Source organism: Acomys russatus, chromosome 29 (assembly GCF_903995435.1).
Source record: "Acomys russatus chromosome 29, mAcoRus1.1, whole genome shotgun sequence".
In the NCBI taxonomy this organism is placed as follows: Eukaryota; Metazoa; Chordata; class Mammalia; order Rodentia; family Muridae; genus Acomys; species Acomys russatus.
The window spans coordinates 19,038,275-19,061,662 of NC_067165.1; the positions used below are offsets into that span (position 1 = coordinate 19,038,275).

The 23,388-nt window shown below is 51.0% G+C and overlaps 4 protein-coding genes across 6 annotated transcripts in view; 2 read left to right on the plus strand and 2 right to left on the minus strand.

Annotated features, from left to right (window-relative positions):
• Positions 1–3,496, plus strand: part of Mtf1 (metal regulatory transcription factor 1) — a 38,117-nt gene extending 34,621 nt beyond the window's left edge. The window contains exons 10-11 of one of the 2 annotated variants that reach the window (XM_051171351.1): positions 761–824; positions 2,757–3,496. In XM_051171351.1, the coding sequence (XP_051027308.1) occupies positions 761–824; positions 2,757–2,953 (261 nt within the window). In that variant the 3' untranslated portion in view covers positions 2,954–3,496. The remainder of the gene's footprint in view (positions 1–760; positions 825–2,756) is intronic. The other variant, XM_051171352.1, reaches the window with a different exon arrangement.
• A 4,648-nt stretch (positions 3,497–8,144) lies between these two features.
• On the minus strand, positions 8,145–9,205 carry C29H1orf122 (chromosome 29 C1orf122 homolog). Its single transcript, XM_051171386.1, has 3 exons — positions 9,170–9,205; positions 8,882–9,083; positions 8,145–8,626 (listed from the first exon to the last, which is right to left on the minus strand). The coding sequence occupies exons 1-3, from the start codon at positions 9,202–9,204 to the stop codon at positions 8,531–8,533; spliced, it is 333 nt and encodes a 110-aa protein (XP_051027343.1). The 5' UTR covers position 9,205; the 3' UTR covers positions 8,145–8,530.
• A 112-nt stretch (positions 9,206–9,317) lies between these two features.
• On the plus strand, positions 9,318–14,283 carry Yrdc (yrdC N6-threonylcarbamoyltransferase domain containing). Its single transcript, XM_051171375.1, has 5 exons — positions 9,318–9,820; positions 10,378–10,492; positions 10,580–10,699; positions 12,820–12,962; positions 13,359–14,283. Exons 1-5 carry the CDS (start codon positions 9,429–9,431, stop codon positions 13,429–13,431), a joined length of 843 nt encoding a protein of 280 aa, XP_051027332.1. The 5' UTR covers positions 9,318–9,428; the 3' UTR covers positions 13,432–14,283.
• A 1,194-nt stretch (positions 14,284–15,477) lies between these two features.
• Positions 15,478–21,044, minus strand: Maneal (mannosidase endo-alpha like). 2 transcript variants are annotated; one of them, XM_051171360.1, is made up of 4 exons: positions 20,369–21,044; positions 18,926–19,035; positions 17,690–17,766; positions 15,478–16,194 (listed from the first exon to the last, which is right to left on the minus strand). In XM_051171360.1, the coding sequence occupies exons 1-4, from the start codon at positions 20,901–20,903 to the stop codon at positions 15,558–15,560; spliced, it is 1,359 nt and encodes a 452-aa protein (XP_051027317.1). In that variant the 5' UTR covers positions 20,904–21,044; the 3' UTR covers positions 15,478–15,557. The 2 variants fall into 2 exon arrangements, with proteins under 2 accessions (XP_051027317.1, XP_051027318.1); XM_051171361.1 differs by lacking the exons at positions 17,690–17,766; positions 20,369–21,044 and having other exon boundaries at positions 18,926–18,996.
• Between the last annotated feature and the right edge of the window lie 2,344 nt (positions 21,045–23,388).

The window sequence follows — 23,388 nt, forward strand, 5'->3', positions numbered from 1 at the left end:
TGTGCCACTTCATGCATCTGCAGAGTCCTTTGAGAGGCTCTTCAGTTGTCACGCCAACCTTTATAGGAAAACAAGGGTCTAATAAGGTTTTTTGGTTTTTGGCTTTGTTTTGTTTTTTGTTTTTTAGAGACAGGATTTCAAGACACGCTTGGGAGGCAGAGGCAGGTTTATCAGAAGTCCATGGCCAGCCTGGGCTATATAGTGAGAATTTGTCTCAAGACAAAACAAAAACAAAGGAAAAAGTCCAGTCACTTGTCTGACAGGTGACAAACCCTAGACATGAGTCTTGCTTAGCCGAGTCCAAGACCCACAGTGGGACTTTCCTGAGCCTTCATAGTGCTGTGTGCTTGTGACAGCCTCAGGTTGCCCTGGGTGGTCAGGCTAGACCCTGAGGGGAAAAGGGGAACTTTGCAGCTTTCACAAGAGAATGAGGTAGACAAAGCTAGACCAGGGCTCCCTCTGAGAAGGCATCGATTCAGAACAGCAGCCTTGGAGGAGTCTCTGGACACATAAAGCCCGCTGGACCAGGCAGCTGGGAGGCAGCCAAGTAATGGGGACAAAGCTAGCTAGAATGTCAGCCATTGCAGTGACCTCATATCAGTGCATAAACAAAACACCCTTCAGTACAAAAATGCCTGGACACAGGCTTTTCTGTCTTCTTGGGTGACCACTGCAATCGGGGAGCTTTGGAGCCTTGGATGGCTGTTGTCTTGGCATGGCCGTAGTGTGACTTCATTGTGTTGTGTTTTGTTTTCCTCAGCAGCAAGCATCAAAAGTCGAGCAGGTGTATTTTACCACTGCAGTACCAGTAGCCAGTAGCACAGGTATGTAATTCCGTGTTAGCTTTAAAAGAAAGTTCTCTGGGCTCTTTGACCTTGCTTCAGTTTTCAAAGTCTTTCAAGTTGACATTCCATTGTTTACCAAGTAGCCCATGTGCTCACAGTGACCAGAAGCCAATGTGCTGCTAGGGAAACGTGGGCTCCATTCTTTACATAGTCCAAGATTTTCCCTTTGATAGAGCTTGTAAGTGGAACCAGGGGAAAGAAGGTTAAATCACAGTTAATGCTAAAGAGGGCAGTTGTTAATTCACGGGGCTCTTTTCTAATTACAGTAAGCAGCAGCGGCAGCATCTGGGTCAGACACTCCACAGAGCTGAAAGGTCCTCTCATTTGAATGCCTTTTCTCTTTCCTTCCTTCTCCCTCCCTTCCTCCCTCCCTTCTTCCCTCCCTCCCTTTCTTTTCTTTCTTCTTTCTTTTTTTCTTTTTCTTTTCTTGTACTGAGGCTTGAACCCAGAAGCTCATGCATGCTAATCAAACTTTCTCCCACTGAGCCATATCCCCCAGCCAGAACTTACTTTCTTTTTTCTTTTTTTTTCTCTCCCCCCCCCCCCAAGAACTTTCACTTGAAACTTTTTCTTTTTGTGTGCCAGCACTGCAGGGCTAAGGCCAGGAGGATTAAGAGAACTCAGCTCTTGAGTTCCAGGTTAGCCTGGGCTACATAGTGAAATCTAGGTCAGTCTGGTAAAAACCCTGCAGTGGCAGGCTGACTAAAATAATTAAGAAGAGCTGGTGGTGGTGGTGGTGGTGCCGCCTTTGATCCCAGAACTCAGGAGGCAGAGGCAGATGAATCTCTGTGATTTTGAGGCCAGCCTGGTCTACAAAGTGAGTCCAAGACAGCCAAGATAACGAGAACCCTGTCTCGAAAAACAAACCAAAAACTCACCAAACAAATAAAACCCCCTACAGAACACCAAAATTAAGGGGGTGAAATAAGAGTGAAGAGAAGGAGAGATAAAATTTGGAGTCCACCTGGGTGTAGTGGCGTACGCCTTTAATCCCAGCACCTGGGAGGCAGAGGTAGGTGGATTTCTGTGAGTTCGAGGCCAGCTTGGTCTATAGAGCAAGTTCATGGACATGCAGGGCTACACAGAGAAACCTTGCTTTGAAATAAAAAAGGGTGCCCAAAGAGATTCACTGACTCCCAAAGGTCATAAGTGAACTTAATGGGGCGCTCTATGACCACCTTGTGCCCACCCTGTGTCCTCTTACCTGTGTCCTCTTACTAACCTTCACTCTGTTGTACACAGAACCTGGCCAAGTACAGAGCATATGTGTGCATAATACACGTGACAGTAGCACATTGCAGGCTAGCCGTGTAACAGGACATCAGTTGGCATCTCCCATGTGTCAAACATGGGTCACATAGAGAAGTTCAATGACCTAGGGAACTGGGGGTCTGAGCAGGTCTTTTGTAGTATGCAGAAGGCAAGCAGCAATGCTGGGTGCTTGTGCCTGGTGCTCAGTACTGGCTGCCTGTGGTTAGTCCTTTGCCCGGCCTGCAGAGACCACCACCTGGGGCAGGAAGAGAGCCGGGAGTCAGCTGGACCTCGACAAATGAGCGTAATTCTCCCCAAGAACAGCACTGTCTGCCCTAAAGTTTAAGCAAAAGGAAGAGCCGGGAGGATGAAGAGAAGGAGGCATCTGCTGTGGGCTGCACACATGAACAGCAGAGAGGGACAGGGTGCGTCTAGGTTGTGTGGGCGGCTCTTCTAAGAAGGAAGCATCGCCTTAGAGGGACAGGCTTTTTCCCTGAGCAAGAACCTGGTCCAATTTAAAGCATAGCAAAACTCAAAGCTTGGTGTCTTGCCTGCCTGTCACGCCTGCCTCCCTGGCGGTCAGTTCTCCGCAGTCCTTACCCCTTGCCTGTCTTGCCTCTGGCCACTTGAAGAACAGTCTCTTTCTTGCCTCTCTCACAGGGAGCTCTGTTCAGCAGATTGGCCTTAGTGTTCCTGTGATCATCATCAAACAAGAGGAGGCCTGTCAGTGTCAGTGTGCGTGCCGGGACTCTGCGAAGGAGCGGGCAGCAGGCCGGAGGAAGGGTTGCTCTTCCCCACCCCCTCCAGAGCCGAACCCCCAGCCTCCTGATGGGCCCAGCCTGCAGCTGCCACCCTAGACCTCTCCCTCGCCCTCACCCCGCCTCATCCTCCTCCACTGGATCCTATTCCTGTGAGCAAAGCAGACAGGCTGAGGTTCCTCAGACCCTCCGAAAGTGCCATGGATGTATCAGAGTTCCTGTCCCTCCAGAGCCAGGACACCCCTTCCATCCAGTTCACGGTGAAGCACTGCTGCAGGGGTGGAGGAAACGAGCCCGGCCAGCAGCTTCCCCAGGGGAAGGGCCTGTGTGCACGCCCCTGCAGGAACAGGGTGAGCAGGAAGTGCCAGGTGTGATGCTGCCATCATGGGGTCAGAAATGGAAGGATGAAGAGATCTGCCATCTGAAAGCCTCACCTTTCAGACATATTTTCTTTACTCATCTCCCAGGAACATCCGTTTTAAGGAACTGATCTTTGGAGGAAAAAAACAAAAACAAAAAAAGGAAAAAAAAAAAAGCTAAGTTATAAGTGAACTGTCTGGCTGCACTGTATGTCACTTTTGCTTATTGTTATGTGAACTTGGAATTTAAGGTTACTCGTATGCATAAAAGTTCTAAATGAAAGGGTGTGGTTTTCATCAATTTGGTGCTGCCCATCATTTGCACTGGGGTCATTGTGGATTGGGCAGGAGAGTTCAGTGTGCCGGGTGTTGTTCCGCCCTCTGTTTCATTTTTAAATATGAGGCAACACCTGGAGGGCCAGACCACCGCTCTGTGGAAGTGGGTAGTGGCGAGGACAGGTGAGAGCTGTGAGTTGGATAGGGTGAGATTGCTTTGTTGGTGGTGTTTGCTTTCTGTGGAGCTTGGAGTAGATGCAGAGGGGCCTGTTCTGTACCCTGCTCAGTGCTAACGGGCAGCTCCAGGCCTCCTGGCCATAGTGAAGATGTGGTTCTGCAGGCCCCGAGGCAATTGTTAACAGCTCTGTTGATGCTGTGCTGGAGCTGGCGCATCACAGTCCGGGCCTTTCTGGCTTTCCATTCCTCTGTGCTTGTCGGGGCTCAGAGCTTGGAGTTCTCTCTCCTGAGGAAGCACCTTATTTTATCCTAAACAGAACAGGAGGCTTATGGCCAGTGGCTGCCAAGCTCTGCCTGCCTTCAGTGGTGTTTGTTTCCTCAGAGCAGAAAGGCTGCTTTACCAGAGAAAGGTATAGAGCTAAGGGAGTTGGACGGGGTGGCAGGTGATCGGCAGGCATTCTGATAGCCAGTTCTAGCTGGGCTTTTGGTCATCCCCTCCCATCTGCGTCCCTCACGTCTACAGAGTTGCATACAGCCTCATACAGTGCAAACAAGGATGTGATTTCTAAACAGAAAGGAATAAAAACCTAAAACGATGATCTTCTACTCAGGGTAAAACAAAAATTTCCCCTTCCACCAAAAAGCCTGAAGCTTGCAGTCAGTTACCTCATTTGGAATGTTTCTTTAAGTTGTGTTATAGGATTTGTTTTATTAGTGTATAGAATTGTATCTGTCTGCCTGCCTTTGGCTCCAGGTTATTGCCTCTTCAGACATAAGTACAATCCATAGAAGAATGGGAGTGTTGCTGTCCTTTGGTTATTTACTGAGGCCACTGCTTTGGCAAGCTCAGAAGGTAGTTGGGTCCAGGGACTGGAGGAGGCCTCTGCCTCCTCAGGGAGCCAGGTCTGATACCCAGACAAGGTAACCAGAGAGCTATATGTAGGTTGCCCTCATCCTGTCTGGGCCTTTCCTCACTCAGAGCCAGCCAGAGTGGTGTCCTTGGAGAAAGCCCTTGTCTTCAGGCAAAATATTTAGGGACAATTGGCCAAGAGTGTCATAGCAGTTGTAATGAGGGAAAATGGGCTCAGGTATAAGCAGCTGATCTCCCATTCCAGGATTTGAGCAGAAGTATGAATTTCTTTTTGACATTTTACATACTCTTCCGCCCCCGAAAGCCTGGTGGATTTGGGTAACCATAGGCCTTGGCAGAAATCCCTGTGGTAGGGAAGAGCCCTCTGTTGGCACAGTGGTTAGTCCTCCTGGGAACCAGCTGCTTGGGTGCAGGTTGGCCTTGCCTGTTTCTAGGTCTTGCACCCACAGGAAGCTTTGTACTTGGGTTGTGGCTCCTCTTTATATCCTCTGAGGAGAGCAATAAGGGGACCCCAAAGTGAGCTTGTATCGAAGGGCAGTAATGGCCCTCCCACTTATTCTGCCTCTGATGATCTGGGACTCTGGTTCCCTGAGAGCTGACATAGGAAACAGGAGCTAGGGAGGATGCATGGAAGGCTTTAGTGGTTGTTTAAATATGGCTTCTTGGTTAGCTAGGGCTGTGCTCTTAATGGTCCCTTCTTGGGTCACTGACTTTCCACTCTCCACAGTTGGGGCGGAGAAGAAACATTTGAGCAGTGTTAGCTAAAGTGTTTCTAGGTGAAGGAGTCAAGTATTTGCCTTTGTGGGTGATAGATACTAGAGACTTTCACATCCAAATAGCTTTTGGAAAGTGAGGACTATGCTTGAAAACAGTGGTTGTGCGGGGCCAGGGACATTACACAGGGTAGGCAGACTTTCCTGCCATGCTATGCCAGCCCGCCTCCCCTCCCCTCCTTCCTCCACAAGCCCAGCCTCTAATGACAAGGACCTTGGAGAAGAGGGATCCTCCTGTCTATGCCAGAGACAGAGAGACCCTTCATGGGGACAGTGGTTTCTCAAGGGAATGGCCCTTAGGGTAAGACCAAGAAGAGTGGATTCTGGCAGGTGGATTTAAGCCTTTTCTTCCTCCTGTGGCAATCCCTGCAGACCATACTTGGGTTACCACTAGCAACTCTGGTTTAGCCCCTTCCTAGAGACTAGTCCAAAACAAGAGGGGAAAGGGGAGCTGGTAGACTTAGGAGGTGGTCATGTTATCTTGGTCCCACAAAACTTGCCTTACAAATGTGGCCCTTGCCAGGCTGGAGGATAAGGCTGAGGGAAGGTAGCTCAGTTTCCTTGACCAGGTCTGGCCAACCTCATGGGGCAGCACAGGAGTAGTGTTACTGACTTGCTGAGGAGACCTCTCTAGGTAGAAGGCAGTGGGGCTTCCCTTCCCTCCAGGGAGTCATTAGACGGGACAAGGTTGCTTTCCTGGCAAGGCAATGGACTGATGGGGTAAGGGAGTACCTGAGGAGGTTTTCCTGAGGCTTTGTATGATGCTGAATGTGTCCAAAGGGACAAATTTTGCAGAACCTCATATTGATATATTAAAGAAATAATAAAAAGCACTTTAGGTTACTTTTATCTTTAACCCAATTGCTGCAATTTCTGTTGTGTATGTGTATATATATATATATATATATATATACGTATATATACTTTCCACAAAGTTTTTATTTTTTGCTCAGAATAAAAAGTTGAGGTGTGAAAACAGGAGCGCTTACTTTGGTGCAATGTGTGTGTAGCTTGAGTCCTTACCCCATGTGGGCCTGGCCTCTGCAGAAGCTGCCCATAGGGAAACACTCTGACGCGTCTCCTCAGCTGCTCGATCTATGCAAGCCGTCCCTGTGATTCCGGGCACCCTCCCAGGCCCTCTGAGGAACTGGTGCAGCTGTTTTCTTCTGACTGTTCCCCACTTTTCAACCACTTCTTGGTCTATCTCGCCCCTCCTCACCACAACAAAATGATTCCTGAAGGGAAGGGTCACGTCGCTCCTAGAGAGAAACCTGGCACCTTCTAAACTCGGATTTCTAGTCACATTCATTGAGGGTAAAAGGCCTCTCCTGAGACTGTTGATTTGTGGAGCTGCACCACTGCTGCTCTTAGCTGTCTTACGTCCCCAATCAGAAGTGTGCTGGGAGGAAGGAGCAGGCCACACAGCCACTTCTGTATGCTCTCTGCATCCCGTGTTGGTTCAAAGCTGAAAGATTTCCATGCTTCACCAAACCCAGTAACGAAGCCGTTACTAGTCCCCCTTCCGTGCCCACTTAAGTTCCCAGCTGTAGAGGCATTTTAAATCTACTTCAGCCAAAACGAGATTTTCACGGTTGCAGTTTGCAAGTGGTTATGCTGTGGCACACATGGGAAACTGTCCCGTCTCTTATCAGAGGTGGGAGGGGATCAGCCACAAAACCGGACAATGCGTATTTCTGATTGGTCAGTCTGTTTGGCCTGTTTCTTGCATGTTCTTGGGGGAAAGCTAAGACGGGTCTTGTTTCTTATGCCCCTGTTCTTGGAGAGCTGGTTGGGCATTTCTTAGTTGTTCTTGGTGGTGTGAGGGCTTCTGCATCTGCACTGAAAATACAAGTTAAATTGGATCTGTCAAGGTATATTCCAGTACAAGCTTCTTCTAGAACCGGGGTTTAAAAACCATACCCTGCTCCTATGGTGGTGGCCTCCTGGGCCAAAAAACGGGATAACGTCGTGTCACTTTCTCAATTCAATGCAATTTCTCCTTTTTTTTTTTTTTTTTCCCCTCTCCCTTTTACAGGAAGATTTTTTTGTAAAACTTTTCTCCACCAAAACCTAGGGTGTTGCTGCAGTATCTTCCTTGCCCTCGTGGTGCCGAGCGAGAGGCTTGTCTGTCCCTGCCTCATGTGTTCTCAGGCCTCCCAGGAGCGGTTTGAGCAACAGTCTGCATCCTTTGTTGTATTTTGGACAAAATGTCACTGAGGTTGGAGTTCCAAGCAGCTGTTCCCTTTTCCTGTGAACTCCCCTTAGTTCCAGTTTGGGGAAGGTGGGGAAAAGAGGCTCTCCCGGTTACCTGGCTCAGATCTAGCCAGAAGAGGCCACAAACTCACTCTTCTTGCCTAACCCACTAATCATTGGCTGGTGGTCTTGGTGACAAGTTTTTAAGTCCCAAGTAGTTGTATTTGGATTGTGTACAAGTATCAAGTTTATTTTAAATGTAAAACATGGGAACAGCGTACTTCCACTGAGCGATACGAAACCGATACAGGTTCAGTACTTCCAAAGGAAGAAACCTCCAACCCCCAAAAAGAATACGAATTTGTATTTTTGAAGAATGTGAAATAATGGTGTTTGCTTAATTGCTCATTTTGTATAAACTTAATATTGTACTTTAAAATATCTGCTATGAAGTGAAATTTTAACTTTTTGGAATTGAGAAAGCAATATTAAATACTAATGAAATCTTAATTAAATGCTTATTTAAATCCGGTAGTGCCTGTGGCATTAATTCCCATCCCTGTCCCTGGTTGACACTATCTCCCCGCTCCCCACTGCCCAGCCATCAAGTCTTGGAGGAGGGTCAGAAAGGAAAGTCGGTCAACAGGGGTCTGCAGGTTTCCTTTTAATCAAGACTCTGCTTAAGTGTTTTGTGGGGCTGAGAGCCCCCAAAGCATGAAATGAACATGTAATACCACCTGGAACCCCCAAAGCAGGCTGGACCACTCTGGCCAGCACTGCTGGCCTTCCCGAATCCAAGTACTCAAGACTGGATATTCGTTGCCTACGTTTCAAAACACAGTACTGCCTTCAGCCAGGACGACGTGGGAGTGAACCCAGCTGCTAGTAGAGTTGCCATCCCAGGCTGAGGGCCAAGTACCAGCAATTGCCAATGAAGACTGGCCCCTTCAAGTGAAGGGAGTTTGGTCAGAGTCTAACCACCGGCCCAGGGAAGGGACAGAAGTCAGAATGCCCCGCTAGGGAATGATCAAGGCTCCGCAGCTCCATCGCCAGAATCCTTTGGAAGGCCACCTCTGGCGGATACAGCTGACTGGGGCGGCGCTCCGGACTTGGCTGAACCGTTCTAGTTGGAACAGAAGGGGGGGGGGGGAGGAGGGTGAAATAAGCCGGGAGGGAAGGCCTTAGGTTAGGCCCCATAAGGCCACTTGGCCTCTCGACAGTGCTCTTTCAAAACCTCCCCAGATCAGAGGAGGTTTGAAGTGTAAAGCGGTGGGGATGCTCTTCCACCCGCCTCCTTTGGGGCGGGGGGTGAGCTTGGTCAATACAGTCAGTGGGCAGGACCCCACCTCCCCAGGCCCAGCCCGGAGTGGGCACTGACCCCGCCACCAGTCGGCTCTGGGCGCCGGCGGCCCAGCTGCCGCAGCATCTCCTCGCAGGCGGCGATGGTGTCCAGGAGCTGCCGCTGCCGCTGCTCCACGGCGTCCAGCAGCTGCTGGGCGCGTTCATCCCGGGGCGGCCGCGGGGGTGGCCTCCCGCCGAGCCCCAGCCCCGCCTTCCCACGGTCCACGCCGGCAGCCTCCCTGCCGGGGAGAGAGACCGCGTCAGGGCCGGCGCTGGGCTGCACGAGGTCCTGGCCCCTGCCCCCGCCCCACGGGCCCGCTCTCACCCCCGTGACCAGCCTGCGCCCGGGCCCCACTCCATCGCCGCCCGCGCCGCCCGCCCACCACCCCCTTTGCAGTCCGCCCCCACCCCGACGCCACGCGAAGGCTCCACTAAGCTGCGCCCCGCCCCGTCCCCACCGGTCTCCTTCAAGTCGCTTGGGGGTCGTGGTCCCTTTAAGCTGCCCGGCGCGGAGGCGGGGCCGAGCCTCGCGGGCCGGAAGTTGGGTGCGTGCGTCACTTCCTCCCGGAAGCGGGTCTGGGCGGATGTCTACGGCGCGTCCGTGTGCGGGGCTGAGGGCCGCAGTGGCGGCCGGCATGGGGCTGAGCGATGGGCCAGCGGGCTCTGGCCGCAGCTGCCGCCTTCTACGCCCTCCCGCGCCCGCTCCGGCGGTACCGGGGGCCCGGCTGCTGCGGCTTCCGGAGAGTGGGGCCGTGCGGGCCGCAAGCCCCGAGCGCTCCGGTTGGACCGAGGCGCTGCGGGCCGCCGTGGCCGAGCTGCGCGCCGGCGCCGTGGTTGCGGTCCCAACTGACACGCTGTATGGCCTGGCCTGCTCGGCGAGCTGCTCGGCGGCCCTGAGCTGCGTGTATAGCCTCAAGGGCCGCAATCAGGCTAAGCCGCTGGCTGTGTGCCTGGGCCGCGTGGCCGACGTCTACAGGTGAGGCCTCCCCGACCCGGCCCCGCTGGGGGCGGCACCGCGGGAGGGGTTTCCGGTGACAGGCTTGGGAGACTGAGGCGCCGTGTGCGGGAGGGGCTTGTCCTGGCTCACCGAGGAATCCGGAACTGGAAATATGTTGGGAACGCTTAACGCGTGCCGGGCTCCGCTCTAGACAGCGAGTGGGTCGCAACGCTGAATTAGGCGAGCGTGTCACTGGTCTCTTGGTGCTCTTGTGATGTACGGGGCGGGGCGCGGGGCGCAGGAAGAAGGCAGCAACGGTAACAGTTTCGGAGGTGTGTCTTCCAGATGATAAAATAGTTTGAGGTTGTATTCACTTGTCACGGCGCCGTGGTTTTGTCTCCAAGACAGGCGTGTAGACTTCAAGCCCGGGGTGCTTCTCTGGAGTCTGCCTTCTGCCAGAGCTCCGAGGAAGAGGCAGTAGCGAGGCAGGCAGAGCGCATTGTACACGCCAGGGACCCCTTTCCTCATCTGCCTTCAGTCCAGGAAAGATCCATCAGGCTAATTTGGAGTGGATCTGTGCTCTTTTGCCTCTCCAGGTACTGTCAGGTGAGAGTACCCAAAGAGCTCCTGGAAGACCTGTTGCCAGGACCAGTGACCCTGGTGATGGAACGCTCAGAGGAGCTCAACAAAGACATGAATCCCTTTACTCCTGTGAGTCAGATTTTGGTATTTTCTGTGATCTTAATCCCACTCTTTCAAGCCCTCGACACTCACTTTCCTGTTCCTCTTGCTTTACAGCTTGTTGGCATCCGGATTCCTGACCATGCCTTTATGCAGGACTTGGCCCAAATGTTTGGGGGACCACTTGCACTCACCAGTGCCAACCTCAGCTCCCAGGCCAGTTCTTTGAGTGTTGAGGTGAGAATTGACCCCAGCGGGCTGAACCTCTGTTTGCTCAAAACCAAAAAGGCTGATGCTATGCTGGCAGAAATTGCCTGGCAGAAATTTGGGCCTTTGGTGTGTCAGTGAGAAGCTCACTCATTTGTTACGGGTTAGAGGAGGGCATCCAAATGAAAGAATCTCGGAAGGGGCCCGGTGGTGCATACTTGCAATGCCAGCACTGAAAGACCAAGGCAAGAAAGCCTCAGGGTCAGCCTGAGTTACTTCGGGAAACTTTATTTTTTAAATGATTTCTTTTTTTTTTTTTTTTTTTTTTTCATGTGCTTTGGTGTTTTCCCTGCATATGTGTCTGGGTGAGGGTGTCCGATAGATCTCCTGGAAATGGAGTTACAGACAGGAGTTGCCGTGTAGGTACTGGGCATTGAACCTTGGTCCTTTGGAAGAGCAGCCATTGCTCTTAACTGGTGAGACATCTCTGCTTTCCCCAGAAACTTAAGTGTTGGAATAGTTTTATCTTGAGAGGCTGCGGAAAACAGGTGTATTCTTTTTATCTATAATAATAGAAAAGATGCCGGAGTGGTAGTAAACACCTTTTTAAAAAAATAATTATTGATTTATTTATTATATATACAGTGTTTTGCCTGCATATATGCCTGCACACCATAAGAGGGCACCAGATCTCATTATCGATGGTTGTGAGCCACCATGTGGTTGCTGGGAATTGAACTCTGGACCTTTGGAAGAGTAGACAGTGCTCTTAACCTCTGAGCCATCTCTCCAGCCCCAAGGTGGTGAATACCTTTTATCGTAGCACTCAGGAAGGAGAACCGAGCCGATCTCTGTGCGTTTGAGGCCAGCCTGGTCTAAAGAGTGAGTTCTAGGACTTCATAGAGAGCTTGTCTCAAAGGAAAAAAGATTATTGGAGGTAAAGACAACTTTGTGAGGGGAGAAGTTGTCAGAGACTTGACAACTGTACTGAGAAGAATTTGGGGCTCTGAAACATTAGTTCACTTCTGTCACATAGCCACTAAATGACAGTCTCAACTTTTTGCCAGTTCGTTCTTTCTTTCTTTTTGGAGGGGCTTTTTTGTTTTTTTGAGACAGAGTTTCACTGTATAGCCCACACTGGCCTGGAACTCATTATATAGAACAGGCTGGCTTTGAACTACCTCTTCCTCCTGAGTATTACTGGAATTAAAGGCATAGGGCAGGGTCTTACAACTGTACCTCATGCTGACCTTGAACTCAGCATCCCCAGGCCTCCGCATTTTTTATCTATACCAGTACACCTGGCCTCGCCTAGTTTTTGACTCCTGACTTTATTCTTTTATCTTTTATCTTTGCTTGCCAGCTAGACAAGACCATCATAATCCTGTCTTGGCTGTGCAGTTTAGAGCAAATGAGCTCACACAGAGAGCTTTGCTTTCTTCTTACAGCACTTAAATAGGCGCAGCGAAGTGGTGGCACCCAGCAGCCTTGGAAATGCAGTGTCTGCTTTATTTGCCCTTGGTAGCTCTGCTGTATAGAGCAGGGTGGGCATGTTCCCAGAGGAGGGGTAGGTTCTTACCTTATCTGCAACCCTGAGCCAGCACGGTCATCGTTTTACTTGTAGATGGCGTTTATAATTTTCCTATCATCAAGACTCTGGCCTCATTGGAGACCCTTCACGGGGGGTGGAGGGGGTGGGGGGGGCAGATTACTCTAGCTCAGTTAACAGTACAGGTCTCGGCCCACCTGTTTTCTTCTCTATGTCCTGATCTTCCACTGAGTCTAGGATTAGGCTGCTACGATTACTTTAGGGGTCTAAGTGAAGTAATTTGTATGCATCACACAGACATGATGGAAAGTCTGGTATTATAGCTCACATCCCTGGGCTCATACTGAACTAGGCCTTCCCCAGCCCCTGCAGTATTTAGGGCTTCCTTTTGGTACATTAAGGTTTTCTTTATGAAAGGTATAACTTGGAGTGCATATCCAAGGGGGCTTCAGACTTGGTGCATATGGCATCCCGGATGTTACTTGTTCTCTTGGCATAGCTGACCGTAACTAAGAAGTTTCTGCTCTGCTTAGAGAAAGATGCCTCAGTTTAAACGTGAGCCATGTATGCAGGGTGACGGCCTTTCCTTTCCTTCTTTTAGGAGTTCCAAGACCTCTGGCCTCATTTGTCCCTAGTCATTGATGGGGGACCAATTGGGGATAGTCAGAGTCCTGAGTGTCGCCTCGGTTCTACTGTGGTTGATTTATCTGTGCCTGGGAAGTTTGGCATTATTCGCCCAGGCTGGTAAGTCTCTTTCCTGGGCCATTGGGATATATGAGGGATGTTGAGAACAGAGAAGCTTTAAAGTAGAGATTTTCACACAGTGGCGTCAGATGGATTCCTGTGAGTTCGAGTCAGTCTGGTCTACAAAGCAAGTTCCAGGACAGCCATGGCTACACAGAGAGGCTTTGTCTCCCCACCCCACCCCCCAAAAAAAACCACTGCCACCACCAGAAGAGTGCCTACCACAAAGAGGTGATTAGTGGGCTGCGATTAAATTTGCTGGTATGGCTGGCTTTTTAGGATTCATCAAGTTTGATAAACAGAGCATGGGACAGTAATCTTAAGAGGCTACTCAGACATTGGTGGGCTCAGCACCCAGAGAACTTAGATTGTAACTGCCTTGTGTGTCTTCCTTAGTGCCCTGGAAAACACAACAGCCATCCTCCAGCAGAAGTATGGGCTTCTCCCTTCACAGGGCTCCTGTTCATGAGACTTGGGAGGACCCAAGGACCACGCTGGATACTATGTGTCTGCCTCTGGTTAGCAAGGCCTCATTGGCAGAGGCTTCTGGAGCTACATCTGTGGCCTGGCTTTTTACATAGCATCCTTGTCTCTGAATACCGTAGGCTGGAAGCTGCAGGGTGAGCCTTGTACCTGGGGGAAGGTTCTATTTACTATGTAGATTCATGTATCAACCAAAAGTTGAGCAGAGGTAAGAACATTCGTAGAGAGGGCTTATTATTTTAAGTGCCCCCAGATTAAGTAATGAGTACAGAATTAGAATGCCTTAAGAGCCACTTTCTGGTGGACAGTGGCATTTATGTCAAACCAGCTGGAAGCACTAGTGCAATCTTGAAGTCTCAGGACCAACGCAGGAAAGTCTGAGAGCCCAGGCCAAAGCTTTCTGGGTATCAGAGAGTGGTCATTTTGGGTAAATTATCCTAGGGGCTCCCAAGTAAAATAAAATTGGAAAATTAAAATCTTGACTTTTCAGCCAGTGACTGTTCTTATTTATTGATATAGTTCTATGTGTAATTTATTTAGCTTCATTGTTTACTCAGAAGTTCTTTGTCTTTGTTCCTGTGTATACCAAGTATTTTACATGATTATTTTGGGGTATTTGAGCTGTATTTTTCTTTGTTATTAAAATTGCTGCTGCAAAGTTCTGATGGTTTATTTTTCTTTTGAACTATCTCCCCAGGGTAGGGTTTCTGTCAAGGTGTATATGTGCATTATGGCTGTTGGTGTAGATTAGCCTTCAGAAGATCTGAGTCAAGTTTCATTGCGGATGCCTGCCCCTTCCTATATCCAAATTGTATATGCATGAAATGACCCCTGGTTAGATCCAGCCCTTCCAGCTAAGCTCCAGGCTGGGCGGCTAGCCCTGCTCATCTGTCAGGTGGGGTTTAATGTCAGTGACTGGTCTGGTGTCCTTGAAACGACCTGTATTCCACCTCATCCTCCCGCACTTATATCCAAGTCCATCTCAGAGTTACAGCTCAGCCTTCCCCTGGAAACCAGTCCAGTGAACATTTTCTTTTCAAGTGTAACTTGAGAATCTTGCTGAAAACATTCATCGGGTCTTACTTTAACAAGGATCCTTGCAATTAGTTTATTTGTAAATAACCACTGTCTTGTTAACATCCCTCCAGAAATTTTATGTAAACTAGTCTTTTAAGCAAACCCATCTCTATTGTGCTAAAGCTAGCCAGCCCAGCCACACACTAATTTGTCACAGACTGACCTCAGGTCAGCATTTATGAGGGCTGCAAGAGGAATGTGTACCGGCCAACACCATTTCATATTTAATACAAATCACAGTAGCACTGAAAGTTGCCCTAGTGAGTGTCCTCCCCAGCCCAGACAGCTGAACGGAGAAAGTGGTCTGTTTCCCCCTGCAGCTAAATGTTCATCTGCAAAGGCTCTGGAGCACAGAGTATTTTCTTGGAGGAAAAAAATAGCTGAACTCCCAGGCCTGGCTGTAGCTGCAAAGAAGAGCATAGCAGCTGCGGTGCTAGCTACACCAATAGCGGGATCCTGTAAGCTTTGGGTAGGGAACCTTGCTCAGCTTCCCCAGCACCTGACAGGCAGGTGCTTAATAATGAGTGTGGTGCTTAGTGGGGCACAGGAATCTACTAGAAAGACCTTAGAGTCCCCTTCTTAGAAGTGTGAAATACAGTTCCCTGTGTTCAGCAAGACGTGAGAAGGTGGCCTGAGGAGATGAAGGCTGTCCAAAGGAAGTAAGGTGCATGCTAGCTCAGAACCCTGAGACCCTTCTGAGCACGGTGGCTTGGCTTGCACAACTCAGCTATACAACTGCCACAGCTGGAAGCTGAAGGATGTGGAGCTGCCTTGAGCCATGTGCAGCCACCCACCAGCCTCCCACTTCACCATGCCTTGCTTCCCAGCACCACCAGTCCAAGGGCCAAGCTCTCTGTTCTACACGAGCTGGCTGGACCCCACCACCACACGCACGCGCGCGCGCGCACACACACACACACGCACGCACGCACGCACGCACGCACGCACGCACGCACCCAGTTGCTCCTTGAGACTTGTGTCTATATCCTCAGCTGGACCAGCTTGGTGACCTGTTGAGGTTTGGGTGGTAGCCCCTCACATCAGCCATTGCTCCTTTTCCTTGACGAAGTGCTCTGCCCAGCGGCGGGTCAGCTCTAAATACAGGCTGGGCTGGTGAGGCAGGTAGTCCAAATACAGGCGAGTTGGCGTCTTCTTGGGAACAGCCTTCTCAATCTGTGTGCCCTCATGCCACTCGTTGAAAGAGGTGATGGAGACGACCTCGGGTCTCACGGTCAGGGCCGCCTGCAGGGCTGTTTCGTAGTACTTGCCGTTGACCCTGTTCCGAGTATTGTGGTTGTTCCAGGGCCGGATGCTGGTGTCGATATACCCAGGCCCCACGCTAGGAATGAACATCAGGTTGTTGGTGTCACAGAAGTTCTTCACCGCTTTCCAGTTCTGATGGGAGGAGCCGAAGGAGAAGCCATTGGAAGCAAAGTAGGTGTACATTCCATCAAATCCTGCCGCAAGGATGTCATGGGTGTGGCCCTCCTCCACCAGAAGAGCTATGAAGACCCCGTCATAGGGAGTGTTGCGGATCGAGTGGGGCCCGTTCTGTGTCAGGAGGTGGGCCCAGGCCTCGGGGGGTGTCAGATAGGAGTCGTAGATGTAAAAGAGTGGGAGGCTCTTGCCCATGCTGTTCTTATAACGGTAAAAGGCGCCGTGGGAGCCGTACCTGAGGAGCAGGAGGGAGAGTTGGTTGTGAGAAGCCAGCACAGCAGTCAGATCAGCCACAGGGGAGCTCTTTCTCTCTGCTCACAGGACTGTGGGGTCCAGCAGGTCACACACTGAGCCTTCCTAGCCCTCCTCCTGTCAGCTCTAAGCCTCTTCTCCCAGCCAGGCCACCACCACCTTCATCTCAGTTTGGGCAGCATCTAATAGGTGTCTAAACATCCATCCCTGCCTTCTTATAGGATATGATCTGACCACTCCTTACAGTGGCCTGTGAGGATGCCCCTTGTTAGTCTAACCCGACCTGTTTTCATTCCTCCTACTACCCACCAGACTCCACTCCCTAGCTGGTCCTTCTTTTAAGCTTCTTGTGAGCTTGTCCCATCTTAGGACATTGCATCTGCCACTTCTTTCTACCCAGAATTTTCTCCTTTCTCCAGATCTTTGCAGATCTAATTTACTACTACTACTATACCTACTTACTACTAACTACTAACTACCACCACCACCACCTACTAACTACTACTAACTACCACCACCACCACCTACTAACTACTAACTACCACCACCACCACCTACTAACTACTAACTACTAACTACCACCACCACCACCTACTAACTACTACTACGACACAGGGTCAAAGTGGTACTTTGACTGAGTCACTGCTTTGTGGGGTAGTGTCACTACTTTGACAGGGTCTCACTATGTGGCCTGGTGCTCACTTAAGTAGACCAGGTAGGCTGGAGAGATGGCTTAGATGTTAGTACCCTCTTCTGGTATGCAGGTGTACATGCAGGCAGAGCACTGTATATCTAATAATAAATAAATCTTTTTAAAAAAAAAAAAGTTAAAAAAAAAAAATAAACTAAGTAGACCAGGCTAGCCCTGAGCTCAGAAATTCACCTGCTTCTACCTCCCAATTGCTAAGATTAAAGGCATGCACTATCATGCCTAGCCAGAGCTGACATTTTAAAACACAATGCGATGGTGGGGCTGAGAGATGGATCTGGGAGGAGTGGGAAGGGTAAATTTGAGTTTTTAAATTACTGTAAATGTTTTTGAAAAGAACTATTGTGCTGGAGAGATGGCTCAGGAACTGAAAGCAACTTCCAGAGGACTGAGTTCTACTCCCAGCACCCATGTTGGGCAACTGGTAACAACGCCTATGGCTCCAGCTTCCTCTTCCTCTGTGGGCATACACAGACACACACACACACATAAAAAAAAAAAGCTATTTTTTCAAAACTGTTGGAGATTGAATCCAGGGCCTCAGGCATGATGGCACATGCATGTAGTCCCAGCCCTTGAGAAGCTTAAGGACAGCACAGCAGGCATTCAGGGCCATGCTCAGCTACATGAAGAGCTCCAGGCCAGCCCACTCATTCCTTTTAGCTTAACAGCCCAACCCCTCGCTGTGAAACAGCTGCTCGAGACTCACGTATTCCACTGCCTGGCCCGCCAACCCCTCTCCCTACTTCCGTCCAGATTCCGGTCTTACGTGTCGATGATGTACTTGATGTTGTCGTGGACAGTGACGTCATCCCGGCCCTTGTAGGGTTGGATATGGAAGGCCACCTGCCACAAACAGAATTGCAGATCAGGTGGATATTCAGGAACACGACAAATACAGCTTAGTGCCCCAGCCGCGGGTTGTAGGACAGGCACAATAAAGGTCGCCACTGCCCTTCAGATGAAAAGCGTAGAGTGGCAGTTTGTCCACGTCCCACCACAGGGCATCCAGGAATCATTCTGGCGTTCTGGCAAACCTGAAGGATGGCATTCAGGTTTCCACCTCTGTCAGCTCCAGTCATGAGAACAAAGAGACACGTGCCTACTCTCTGCCAGGGGGAAATGTGCCACAGTCTGTTAAACCTGCCAGTGGTGACCTCAGGAAGTGGACGGGGCTTCTCAGTCATTTGTCTTCCTTCACCACAGGAATAGGACTGGCTTCCTCTATTGATGTGTGTGAGGAGAAGGACACACACACATCCCTCCACTCGCAGCTGAACCTGCTTATGGAAGCCCAGCGCTGTCTGCTGCTATGGAGTGGAGTCTAGAATTCTGTCTGCAGGTCCATTTGACTCTTTTCCTGCCCAGTATCCAGCATCAGGGTCTACAACCTAACCTATAGTATTTAATAAAAGTGAAGGGGCTGGAGAGATGGCTCTTCAGTTAAGAGCACTGGAACCCAAAGAACCTGGGTTCCCAGCACACATATCAGGCGGCTCAGAACTACCTCCATGGGACCAAAGCCTCTGGCCTCTGCACACACCTGCACGCACCTGTACATACACACACACACACAAAAAATTTTAAATAAATTTTAAAAATGATTCTTATATAGACTTCCATTTGTCCCCTATTTAATCTTCTCAAAATCAAAGACGGTAACAGTTGGCCTAGGCACAGCCTGCTAGACCCTCTCCCAGTACTACCCTTGCAATGTGTCTGTCATTCCCAGCAACCCAGCACTAGCTGTATGGCAGAGAAGGGGGCAATCTCAGCATTGTGGTGGTGGCGCACACCTTTAATCCCAGCACTTGGGAAGCAGAAGCAGGCGGATCTCTGAGGCAGAGGCCAGCCTGGTCTAACAGTGATTTCCAGGACAGTCAGGGCTATACACAGAAACTGATAAAACCAGAAGAAAGGAGGGTGGGGTGGACATGAGGATGAAAAGGAGAGGAAAAGAGGAGGAGTCTCTAGAACGAGAGAGTGTGTAATCTCTTGAACTCACCTGGATGTTGTACTGATGGGCAGTATCCAGAATGGCAGGTACCAGGTCATCTGAGGGCTCCCCATTATCATCAGCCATGCCAGGTGGGTACCAGGAGAGAACCAAAACCCCTAAACAACACAGAAGCCCTTTCTGTGGCACACAGTGTACCCACCCCACCCCCAGCCCTGCAAGGATCTTTCTTTCTTTCTTTTTTGGTTTTTGTTGTTGTTGTTTGGTTTTTGGATTTTTTTTTTTGGTTTTTTGAGACAGGGTTTCTCTGTGTAACTCTCCATGTCCTGGACTCACTCTGTAGACCAGGCTAGTCTCGAGCTCACAGAGATCCATCTGCCTCTGCCTCCCGAGTGCTGGGGAGATTTTTCTTATCAGAAATCATCTCCAACAGCAGGGTTCCTGAAAACTTTGAGCCAGGGTCCCCCCCCCCCCCCCCCCCCCGCCCTTAAGCTGGTCTGGGAGCTGTCCACGATTGAAGTGCTGAAGTGCATCAGCCAAGGGAACCGGGCCTGCCAGGAGCCAGGCTTAGGAGTGCAGCATCAAGTAGCAGAAGAAAGGAGAAAGAGTGACCAGGTCACCCTGACCTGGAAGCCACAGCCCTACCCCTAAGGTGCTACCTGAAGAAAAGCCCTATTTCCATGCTTCTTATGGGAGAGAGCACATGCCTTGACTGACTGCCTGTACAGAAAGCAAACCTGGACAAAATAACCCATGTCCCAATTATCTTTGTATAAGTCTCATAACCTACTTATTCACTTATTTATTTATTCATTCACTCATTTATTGTTTTGAAGATACTGTCATACTATGTACCCTGGCTACATGGTATATGACTGGTTCCAAGCTGGGAACCCTGCCTCACCCGAGTGCTCTTTGTGGCTATGGCATGGCATGCACCACCAAACCTGAATCCTGACCTTGCAGTTCTCCCTCCTCATCGTAGGCCATCTTAAGGCATAACAAGATGTACTTTTAAAAACTAGAAGAATTCGGGACGAAATCTAAGCTAAGTAAACCTCCCCAACCCAGCCTGTAAGGCAGCAGGTTCTCCAAGGCCTCTGCTTGTGCACTTGACGCAAAAGCTCCTGTGTTGTGCTCACCCTCAGCCCTGCTAGATCAGCCGTATAGCTGTTGCAGTCCCCAGACTTGAAGGGCCAAGACCCCCAGGCCTCACTCTCCTGAAACTTGGAAGACCAACAGACCTAAAGCTGCTCTCTTAAAGACTTAAAGTCCTGGGGTTGTTGAGGGTCAGAAAGGCCCAGAAGATACAGTGGGGAATTAGAAGAAAGGGGCGCTGGTGTGTGGTGGTCCCAGGATAAGCGTGGGAGGGAAGGGCTACAGGGTCAGGCTGGCGGGAGAGTGGGAGCGGGGGCCCTGAGGGGTCTCAAGGAGGAAGGAAGGAAGGGTGATACTGGGGGACAGACAGGCCAGGGTAACGCGGGGTCTCACCTATGGCAGCTTCTTTGAGCTGTGTCATGTGCTCTCGTAGCACGTCGGGGTCCCGTGAGCTGTAAGGCCCCAGCTCGGGGTAGAAGCTGGAGCCCAAGTCATCTGGAGGGCTGTGGCGGCCACGCGGGTAGCTGGCCGAGATCTTGGGGTCCCAGTGCGGCACCATGACATGGTCCCAATGGATGTAGTGGCCCTCGCGCCGGGGACTCCCGTACCACGAATAGTAAAAGGCGTGCAGGTCTGAGTAGACCCGCAGGCTCTGCCTGGGCGCGGGATCGGCCTCGGCCAGGCCCACCGAGGCGCGGGGGGCGGAGGTGCGCGGCAGCGGAGGCGGAGGCGCGGCGGGGGCAGCCGGGGCGCGGGCGGGCGCGGGGTTCCCCTCCGGACGCCGCTCGAAGGGTGCTAGCTCCGGGCCCGGGCCCAGCGCGGGCAGCCCGTCCGGGGCCTTGAGCGTGCGCAGCCCCATTAGCGTACCGAAAGCGAAGAGCAGCACCAAGAAGAGGGCGATGCAGGCACGGCGCCGCCGCCGGGCCATGGCTTTCCCGTGGTGCCCGCCACCGCGCTACCGGCCCCGGAGTCGCGCCATCCCTCCCTCTCGCCCGCCCGCGCGTCCCAGGTCACCGCCAGCGATCGCCACGAGCCCAGGGCGGCTCCGCGCCTGTCCCCGCAGTGCGGGCGGGCCCGGCACACACAGAATGCAGCGGCGCCGACCAAGTGAGCATGAGCGGAGGGGTAGCGGGTGGGGGGAACCAGGCGGAGGAGCGCGAACCCCGCCCGAAGCTGGTCCGTCCCAGGCCGAGTGCACCTGGGATCCGGGTGAGGTGCGGGACCCGACCGTCCCGGTAGAAGATCGGGGCGGAAGGTGGGAACAGAGGGTCTCTCATGCTCCTTACCTAACCCTCCTTCCACTGAGCTCTGGTATCATTACCCAGATTTGCTCCAAATACCCAGTACCAAGAAGAGGGGCGCTGGGCCACCCTGCAAACTCTGGCTGAGGCCAGTAACCTAGCGGAGAACCCCAGCTGCATTGTTGCCTAACTCCAGGGCCAGGCCTGGCTCTCCCGTGCCCCCTGAGCAGTGAAAATACTGCCTAGTCTTAGCTGTCTGTCATGGTACCCGAGCCTTCCTCAATTCCGCTTACCAGTGGACAAGCAGCACCCCTTCCTTCCCACAGTGAGATTGAAGCTGGGGCCTTGCGCTCACGCTTGGCAAGAGTTCCACAGCAAGGAGTGACTTTAATCTTCTTTGCTATTCTGTATTTTGAGACTAAGTTACCCAGGCTGACCTTGAACTCAGCCTATAGCCAGAGCCCACCTTGAACTTGAACTATACTAATCCTTCTACCTCGGCCTCCCAAGTGTTGAGAGGATGACAGGTGTGAACCGCCACTCCTGGATTGCTTACTGTTTTCTGAAGCGAAGTCTCACTACATAGCTGAGGCCGTCACGAAATTTTCTGTATGACTATGGCTAGTCTTAAACCCTGGTATATGTTTGCCTTTGGCTCCAGACCGCTGGTATTACAGGCATGCATTGTCATGCCTGGCTTCTCAGAGCCATAAAAGAAATATCCAGAAGCTCTCAGGAACTTCCTATTACTTCTCGTTAACATAAGTTGTATCTTGCTCGTGGTCCTGTTGAAGCCAATCCATTGCCAAGGTCACTCAGAAATGTAAACAAAATCCAAAGGACTCAAGAAAATGACCTTGAGTGTCTGTGGTGTCTCCCTCTCACCTTTGCTTAAGAGCCCCGTGGGCAGCCAGGGCATGGTGGCCCTCGCCTTTAATCCTAGCACTCGGGAGGCAGAGGCAGGTAGATCGCTGTGAGTTCGAGGCCAGCCTGGTCTACAAAGCAAGTCCAGGACTGCCAAGGCTACACAGAGAAACCCTGTCTAGAAAGCCCCCCCCAAAAGCCCCATTGGCAGGTAGATCTACTGTACAGAAGGTAGGGACACAGCAGCCTTCTAACCCAGGTGCACAAGAAGTCAACCACAGAGGCGGCAGAAGTGGCCCAGCTATTGGGATGACATACTGCCAATATGCATAAATAATCAGCCAGAAGTTCGTGTGTCTAGGACACCCAACCCAAAGAAGGCTGGTGGTCAGAAGTTCGCCTACTAGGCAGAAAGAAGCCCCAGTAACTCCTAGGGCGGAAAAGAAAAGTCCTATATGTTCTGACATCACATTGAGGTCTGTGGAGGAAACCCACCCTTACTGCAAGCCTGCTCATGCCACAGTGAGTCAGGAATTATCAAAGCAGTCCCTTGCTTGCAGATATTAAGTGGAGAGCCGGGCAGTGGTGGCACACACCTTTAATCCCAGCACTGGGGAGGCAGAGGCAGGCGAGGTCAGCCTGGTCTACAAAGCGAGTCTACCCAGAGACTTTGCCAAAGCTACACAGAGAAACACTGTTTCGAAAACAAAACAAAATCCAGATATTAAGTGGAGTTGAAAACGAGCAAGAATGGGCAGTTGAGATGGTTCAGGGGATAGGGGTGCTTGCTGCCAAGCTGGAAGATCTGAGTTTGAATTCCGGGCCCCATGTGACGGAAGGCGAGAACTAGTCCCCCAGGTTACTCTCTGACCTCCACATTCATGTCGTCCGACATTCACAGCCCACCCCCATGCCACACATAAATAAGTGAATAATGTAAAAAAAAAAAAAAAAAAAGCCAGCAAACAAAAGAGAGTAGATCAAAGGAAATGGAGATGACACAGCTTCCAGATACCAGTTGGATCTGGTGGCACGCAGCTGTGATCCCAGCACAGAGGAAGCTGAGGCAGGAAATTTGAGCTTGAGGCCAGCCGGAGATGCCTGGTTAGAGCTAGCCTCAAAGACCAAAACAAACCAAACAACAAAATATTACTGTCTGCAGGAGTGGTTCCCAACCTGTGGGTAACAACCCCTGTGGAGGGTTGCATATGGGATATTTATATTACAATTCATAACAGTGTCAAAATTACAGTTACGAAGTAGCAATGAGATAATTTTATGGTTGGGGGTGACCACAGGATTAGGAGC